The sequence below is a fragment of the Sinocyclocheilus rhinocerous genome, unplaced genomic scaffold (genome assembly GCF_001515625.1).
Source record: "Sinocyclocheilus rhinocerous isolate Xijiao unplaced genomic scaffold, SAMN03320098_v1.1 scaffold1902, whole genome shotgun sequence".
In the NCBI taxonomy this organism is placed as follows: Eukaryota; Metazoa; Chordata; class Actinopteri; order Cypriniformes; family Cyprinidae; genus Sinocyclocheilus; species Sinocyclocheilus rhinocerous.
This window is the reverse complement of record NW_015665924.1, coordinates 134,929-143,952: the sequence shown is the minus strand read 5'-3', so window position 1 is coordinate 143,952 and position 9,024 is coordinate 134,929. Positions and strand designations below refer to the sequence as shown.

At 34.7% G+C, this 9,024-nt stretch overlaps 1 protein-coding gene and 1 long non-coding RNA gene across 4 annotated transcripts in view; one reads left to right on the top strand and one right to left on the bottom strand.

The window, feature by feature from the left end:
• LOC107731683 (uncharacterized) overlaps positions 1–9,024 on the top strand; it is a 26,955-nt gene that overhangs the window by 4,340 nt on the left and 13,591 nt on the right. The window lies entirely within an intron of this gene.
• Positions 1–9,024, bottom strand: part of prpsap1 (phosphoribosyl pyrophosphate synthetase-associated protein 1) — a 27,003-nt gene that overhangs the window by 6,259 nt on the left and 11,720 nt on the right. For 2 of the 3 annotated variants that reach the window (XM_016542828.1, XM_016542829.1), the window contains exons 8-10: positions 5,704–5,742; positions 302–372; positions 68–214 (exon numbers count right to left, since the gene is read on the bottom strand). In XM_016542828.1, coding sequence (XP_016398314.1) covers positions 68–214; positions 302–372; positions 5,704–5,742 — 257 coding nt within the window. The remainder of the gene's footprint in view (positions 1–67; positions 215–301; positions 373–5,703; positions 5,743–9,024) is intronic. The other variant, XM_016542830.1, reaches the window with a different exon arrangement.

Sequence of the window (9,024 nt, the reverse complement as noted above, 5' to 3'; positions counted from 1 at the left end):
TGTAAGTTTTTTTTTTTTTTTTGAGAATTAGAATGAGCCGTTTCAGTAAATGAGCTGAATGACTCACTTCGTCTATGGCGGACTCCTCGATGAGGCGCGGGGCGTCTGCAGACAAGAGGCCGTGGGTGGCCATGATGTAGATCTTATAAGCACCTCTCTCTTTCAGAATCTCAGCTGCTGCCACAAAGTCCTCCACATCATCGATGATGTCATCCTACAGGACGGAAACATGCATCGTTTGTCCAGTCAATCAAAAATGATTGTCACACTGATAGCTAGTCCAAAAACACGCATTTCTTACGACAATGATGGCGATGCGGCCTCCAACATCCCCCACAACAGTGATGGGTGGCTTCTCCTTGGCCATCATTACTATAAAGACAAACATCAACTAGTTTGTCACATCTTTTCAGCAAATAGTTTTCCAGACCAAGAGGCCAATCAATCACACTTCATCATCAAAGTAGATTGGGTAAGATGGGTTCAAGTTTATGCAGTGGCCTTAGAAGTTTAGGCAATGGCCCAACCAACCCAAATACTCAAATGGTAAAACTATAATTTAAAGAGTCCAGCATGGACCCCAGTACACATTTTGTAACACTAGCCTGTTGGAGAACGCTTCCCATTTTACCCCACCTACAATTCAATCCAAATAGGAATGAAAAACTCATGCCATGCAGAAATCAAAATGATCAGTTCTTGGTCCCCAATATACCCAATAATAGAAGCGAATATCTAGTGGTTTACACTAAGTGCAGGAATCTACACATCAATCTGTCCTCGAGTCAACATGACAGACTCCAGGACATTGCTGTAATTTAGGAGCGGTCAAGAAGGGCTAGTGTCATTCATCCAGAGGAAGGGCACAGGAACACAGCCAAAACACACACTCCGACCCAAGTAACCATGAGAGAGAAAGACTGGTGGGTCGATTTAAGAATACAGGGGGGTTAAAAGAGTTATGCATACCTTCAACACATGCCTTTCAGCAAGAGCACGACCCACAGAGCCGTTCCATATTCATACCTTCGTTTTTACAGGCTAATGAGGCTTACAGACACCTCTCCTAATTATATTTAATAGACCGCTGCTGTAAGGAGATGTTGTTCTGTAAAACTGCATCTTTGTAAGGTGCCGTTCACAGAGGACGGGTTCTTGGCTTCAAAAGAGGAAGTAGTTGGAGGGCAATGGAAGCACTAGCAGCCAGATGGACCACATTTTGTGAATGTCATAACATGCACGAGACGCTGCAAACGTTTGCCTTCATATTTCATGCATCTTTTCGGCAAAGATATTTAACTAGTGAATTTGTTTGACATTTACAGCATGCTGACTACTTCATGTGTGCTGCACTTGAAGAACTATCTTTAACCAGATGGTTTTGAATAGGTTTTTCATAAAGATAATGTTACTTGAATCATGTTATAGTTACATTTTTAGACTTACTAGTTAAATGTATAATAATAATAATAATAATCTTGAATCAGTCAAACATTATATGGAGAAGAAAAAAAAGATGTTTTGCCATATCATCCACCCCTAATCTTTCTCCACAGACAATCAAAAGTAGATTCGAATTCAGTTTTTTTCAAACAATAATTAAATGACAAATATTTCATTATATTATGGTAGATGTTTTACTAGTGGCAGATTTATTTGGAGAGCTTACACAAAAAATTGTGAAATTGCTGTCGGCTGTGTTTGCAGACATCTTGTGGTGTTATCAGCCAATCAGCATGGTAATGATGATATAATCTTCCTGCAGTGATTAGTTACATGGCAGAGATTATCTTTATGCAAATGAGAAGTGACATAAATGCAGCGACTACCAATGCAGACGGTGATCTGCTGTCTGATACGGTTGGATACTGCAGTAAACAAAAGGGAAATTCTGCTTCAGCCAAAATAACTGAAGGGCCAAAATTATTGAGCAAAGTGTGAAATTTTATGAACACTTTTCCGGTGACTCATTTTGACTCTGTGTCATTAGTGCACACAATGGGCATCATTCATGAAACAAGAGCAGAACGATTTTTTTGTGTAAATTGTTCGTAAAGCCGTTCTGACTTAAACTTTCGAATTCATGAAAATGTTCGTATTTTCAAAATGTTAGTTGGTAGGAAAGAAACTTACACCTGCGCCCTACCTCATGTAAATGGTGCGTAAAACGTTCTTCTGTGTTCATTTTGGCAAACTGATGACACTAAATTTGATGCACTTCCATTATAATGTTTTACAAGTTCGTTTGCGCCGTTTTTTTTTTTCCTTGTAGCTGAGAGTTGATAAACTGTTTAGCTTTGGGTAAAACGCAGCGCTTGTCACTGTCACTTTTTACCCAGACGTCCAATCAATGGAGGAGGGGCGGGACAAATACTACACCGACCAATCATACTACTTGTACAACAACTGAACAACAATAGAGAAGTTAATATTGCTGGTTACTGCATTTTTATATTCAGTAATAATCTTCAAGATGAGATACTAGTAATACGTTACTGCCGTGGATATTTCAAATCATAGCAACCAAAGCGTCTCTCAGCTAGAAAAATGCTGTGCAACCAAAGCGTTCTCCAGCACCACCAGCTGGCCGTTTTAAGAAGAGCGCCTGACAGTTTTTCAGCTGGCTAAAAACGCTTTGGTGGACACACGTTATTGAATATTTATTGTTAGGCATATGGCCTATTAGTGTTTTTTGCATTTATGCAATATACTGGAGCCAAACCTGAGAAAGTAGACCAGAATATTCCACTGCGTTCCTGGACACGCAGTTTACGTAGCTATAATTCATAGGCGGGGATTATGCTAATTGTAAATGAGTGTGCACGAGCGCCCTATTTACGAATGATTGGAATTCATTAACATACACATGTTTAACTATCAAATCTGATGTGTACGAAGTGCTTGTGAATTCGGAGGAGAGTTTTCGGGACGGTCCATTTTACGCGCAAATTACTCAGAATTTACTCCTATATTTACGAATGTTTCATGAATGAGGCCCATTGTGGATAAACTACAAGTAAATGTCAGCAGAGATTATCAAAAATGATGGTAGAGTGGCAATATTTAACATTTCTTTGCTTAAAAATATCAAGTTGCTGAGGAACTTTAATACAACTGGTTTAGTTTTCATCTGAGACCACAACACCCTGAACAGCATAAAAAAATTCAAATTTAAAAATGAATTACAAAAATGTATGCAAATTTAATTACCAAAACTTTATTTTCGGGTTTTGCTTTTCAACTAAATGACAACTTACATTTTGGTTTCAATGTTTCAGTTTAAAAAAAATAATTTCAGTGTAGGGGTGGGCGATATTGCAAAAATATCATATCACGATTTTTTTTTTCTTCAGGAAATTCAGTCATGTTGGTTTTACTATTTTGCAAGTTGTCTGAGCAGTACAGCCAAAATAATTTCCCTATTTTAAAAACAAAGCTTTGCAAGGTAACAAAAACTGGCAGATATTTAGGCCAAAGTGGGTGAAGATAAAAATATTTGTCATTATTTTATATTTGTTATTTAAAAATAAGAACAAAGATACACATTACAAATACACATAACATACAAATAAAACAAACAGTGCTTTATTTTTCAGGTACGGTAGGTGTATTTAGCAGTAATTCACTGTATAAATTATACATTGATTCTTATTAAAGCAACTGTATTAAAGTTCTTCAGTCAAGAGCAGTGAGTGATTTTTCACCCGTGTTTTGTTGATTTATTAACATTAAAGGGATAGTTCACCCAAAAATGAAAACTATGTCTTCATTTACTCACTCTCAAGTTGTTTTAAACCTGAATGAGTTTCTTTTTTCTGTTGAACATGAAAGTTATTTTGAAGAATGTGGGTAACCAAACAGTTGCTGGTCACCAGTGACTTCCATAGTATTTTTTTTTTCCTACTACCAAAGTCAATGGGGACCAGCAACTGTTTGGTTACCCATATTCTTCAAAATATCCTCTTGCGTTCAGCACAAGTAATAAATGAATACAAGTTTGGGACAACATGAGAATGAGTAAATAATGACAGGATTTTAATTTTTGGGTGAACTATCCCTTTAATGACAAGAGGCAGCATGTTTAGTACTATTAGCCTGCTGTCACTTTAAGACCTGCACGCATCTAGTATACAGGCGTTTACTTTCATTTTAGACATAACCAACTGTGTTTATATGTAAACCTGGCGTGTTTTTGACAGCGCAATCAGATGTGGAAGATAACTTAGTCCAGTAACAAGGCACTGTTTGACAGGCTTTTTAATATTTAACCGGCAAGGTTTTAAAGCACATGCAAATAGTGTACTTTTGTGATTGCGAACAAGTGCAGTGTCCCGTAAGCGTAACTCTACCACCGAGTTAACATTTGATCTGAATGTATGTCGCGTTGTACAGTATATTAAGAACCGATAGAATGGGTGCAGCAGCATGTTACTATGATATTTCTTCAAAAGCAGATCGTCATATCGCACACCCCTATTTCGGTGTCTCACTACTTGAAAATGCGGAGCTCATGGCACTAGACGATGAATATATAAATGGCTGATGTTTGTGTAGTGTCCGTCTACATACAGTAGACTATCAATAATTTAAAATAAATAACAGATGGAATGCAAGATGACGTCCTGTGTGAGCGACCCCAACAAGTGCTGATAGCCAACAATAGCAAATTTGAAGTATGACAATAGATATTTTGAAGTTTTCTAAATATGGTTTCTCTCTTTGTACTTATGAACACAAAGCATATGCTGACTCCATATATGCTAGCTTATTTTTATCTATTTTTTTATTTATCTTTATTGAAACTGTATCAAACCCTATAATTCTACATACTATATGAACTAACAGTGAACACCTTCCTCTATTTCTTTATTTAAGGTCATGTGTTTCCGAGACGATGCAGGGACCTTGGTTACAAGCAGCTAAAAGACTACCATTTGAGAACTCTAGTCTAGGGGTTTTCATAAGCAGGCAAGGAGTGTTGATTGGCAAGATGAGCCTGGATCACAAATAAAGGCATTTCTCTCGGACAGACATTCAATGGTTCCATTTCTGAACGATGGTAATTACATGGAATTTGAAAATAAGCACTGCATTTGAGGCTTCTTAGAGCTGTTTGACTGAAGCACTCTGAAGCTTAGACATCCATTGTTTAACATTATTAGGTAAAAATTATTAAGGCTGGGCAGTATATAGGTAGATACATTTATGCCGCTATATGTGCTTTTATTGCCTATTTTACAATGGCTTCTAATAATCAAAATTTAGTCACAAACTATGTTTTATTTCAAATGAAAAGAAAAAAAATATATAAGATGAAGTACCTTTCATTTGTAAAATGAAAAAGTGCAAAAGTAGTCATTAAGACATTGTTATTAAAATATTAACTTTTTTATATTTGAATTTATATCGAAAATAACTAATATGTGATATATGCAGTTAGCATGATATAAAAATAATTGTCGTGTTATTTTGGACATACCGCCCATCCCTACTCTTTATAATAATTTATAATTATATTATTAAAATAATATAATATATTTTTTAACTGCTTTAATAAATATCTCTAGCCGTTTACTCCGTAACTTGCTTCAGAGTGCTGGGATCACAGCCACTGAGAGACCTCACCCACTGCACACATGCAATAGGAACCATTTCAGCGTGTTCACTGCTGTGATCAGTAGCAAATAGAGTTAACCGTCATACTTGGGAGCTCTATGCCTGGGAACGGAGCTTGTTGTTTGCCTATTACCAATAAATAAACATCACGTTAAACAAAAATCCACACACAAATGATAAAACATACAGACAAGAAACCAGGACTTCAACAATCCTTATCGAAATATACTATAAAAGCTTTCAAATTAACTTTTCCTAAACATTTCCCACATCCAATATTGGATTTAGTGCTTTGAAATTGAGCAAAGTGAAGGTATTTTCAGGATTGTCAAAGTCCATATAAAAAACATAAATGTACATAGAGCTACTTGGAGTGAACTCCTCTCAGGCAATGCGAGTATACAAAGGCCAAGACACACATCACACAGGACCTGCTCAGATATTAACATGCTAAATATCACAGTTTTTTATGATCTTAATTCCCTTCTACACTGAGGTAACTGTGTGTGCAAGGAAAGACATAAGTGAGAATCTTAAAACCTAGAAGAATTAGCACATGGAATAGTGAAAATAATAACTGTGTCTCAAAACCTAGACGACTGACTCATCTATTTCATTTATTGGTGTCGATCTAAACACGCCAGAACTGAACTCCGTCATGGAATATAATTCTCATAGCTGGAAATAACATGTTCTGTAGCGAGTTTGTGCAGTTCTTAAACTGTTGGTCCATATATGCACATGCTTCAGACAGATTTATTTTTAAAGAATTGTTATAAAATCTCAAGACCATACAGTGTCGGGAGCTGCTGATTATCTGAAATTAAGTACTGAAGCAAGTTTCTGCCCTCCTCTAACCATTCTGACCACTAGATAGAGCCAAAGAGCCACAAAATTAAAACTAAGACCCCATTTTGACATATTTGTGTGTAGCTATTACTCGTAAATGTTCCGGTATCATGCAATTAATGTGTTTTCATGATTGATCATTCCTGTCACTTTTGAGTCTTTGTTGTTGTTTTTTTCTAGTTGAATTGCTCAATATGTTTGGAACTGAACAGAGGAGACTTGTCTAAGCAGCTCATTTTACAGGGTTTCTACAGACATGAACAAGTTCAATTTAAGACTTTTTAAGACCTTTTTAATACCACCTTATATGAAATTTAAGACCTAAACCTGTAATGGAAATACACATTTTATTACATACATATATGTAATATTTAATGTGTTTAAATTAAAAAGAAAACAAAGTATCATTGTACCTTTATAAAGCCATTTTTTCTAAAAGTGTCCATTATCTTTTGAGTCAAATTCTTACATTTAATCAGGGAATTTGAATAATAAGACATTTGGGCTGTTACCAAGCAAATGAAATCAGTATCAACAAAATTCATCTTTGCAATCCAGACATAAGCTGCATCTGAAGTGCATTTAGATGTGTTTACACACTGTTTAATTCAAGACATGAATGCGTTTAACCTGCAGTTACAAATGCATAAATAATGTTTTGATATATTAAACATAAAACATTGAATACTGATATTTTAAATAATTTTAAAAAATGAAAAGATTTAAATGTGAAATTAAAACCTGCAATTAATGTGTTTTCATGATTGATCATTCCTGTCACTTTTGAGTCTTTGTTGTTGTTTTTTTCTAGTTGAATTGCTCAATATGTTTGGAACTGAACAGAGGAGACCTAACTAAGCAGCTCATTTTACAGGGTTTCTACAGACATGAACAAGTTAAATTTAAGACTTTTTAAGACCTTTTTAATACCACCTTATATGAAATTTAAGACCTAAATCTGTAATGGAAATACACATTTTATTACATACATATATGTAATATTTAATGTGTTTAAATTAAAAAGAAAACAAAGTATCATTGCTGTAATAAATTATATTTATTACGATATACAGTGAACTTTTAATGTCAGCAGACAATATTCCAGACAAAATATCCCTGCAAAATAACTGCATCACTGAGATTTTTGGTGGAATATAAACAATTTATTCTGAAGCAATATTTTCATCAGTGTTCTATCAGCTTTTACATACTTAAATCTGCATATTTTTATTGCCCATTTTTAATTTTTAACCTTTTTAGATGTATGCATCATCTTACATGTCAAATTATTACAATTTATCAATAAATTCAATATACACTATAGGGCTGCTACCAGTCAGATTAAATAATTTACACTGCAAATAACAATAATTACAACTGCAATAAATAATGTTATGAGATTAATGTTTTAAATGAATTTATGAATATACAAATAAGAAATGTTGAGGGGGAAAATGCATACTTTTCAACATACTTCTCAACTAAACTACCAGTAAGTGACGGTAAGTCACTGAACGAGTGAGTATTGAGTCATTCATTCAACTGATTGAGGGTGTTATCATGCTGCTATCTTAAGGACATTCGTGGACAGCTGACTCCTAAAGTTTTTGATATTCTTCATATTCTGTGTGGTGGTCAGATAAGTTTAAATAGATTTTTACCTTTTATGGGCATTTTACCTTTATAAAGCCATTTTTCTATAAGTGTGCATTATCTTTTAAGTCAAATTCTTACATTTAATCAGTGAATAAGAATAAGACATTTGGGCTGTTACCAAGCAAATGAAATCAGTAGCAACAAAATTCATCTTAGCAATCCAGACATAAGCTGCATCTGAAGTGGCATTTAGATGCGTTTACACACTGTTTAATGCAGAATATGAATGCATTTAACCTGCAGTTACAAATGCATAAATAATGTTTTGATATATTAAACATAAAACATTGAATACTGATATTTGAAATAATTTAAAAAATGAAAAGATACTTTAAATGTGAAATTAAAACCACCAGTAGGTGGCAGCAAGTCACTGTTAATAAGTGAGTAATTGCGATTGAATAGAATCATTTAAACGGTTGATTCATTCAGGAACGCAACTAAACTACCAGTAAGTGGCGGTTAGTCACTTAATGAGTGAGTCATTGAGTCATTGATTCAACTGATTAAGTGTGTTATCAAGCTGCTATCTTAAGGACTTTTGTGGACAGCTGAGTCCTAAAGTTTTTAATATTCTTCATATTCTGTGTGGTGGTCAGAAATTAATCTTTTCCAATAAGTTAAAATTGATTTTTACCTTTTATGGGCATTTTACCTTTATAAAGCCATTTTTTCTATAAGTGTGCATTATCTTTTGAGTCAAATTCTTACATTTAATCAGTGAATAAGAATAAGACATTTTGGCGTGAAAGAGCGCTCTGTAAATGCGCACACGCACAAGACTTCACGTAATGCTTGAATAACCAATCGAATCCGAATTTAAGACATTTTAAGACTTTTTAAGGGCTTATATTAGGAAAACGTTATTTAAGACATTTTAAGGACCCGCGGACACCCTGTTTT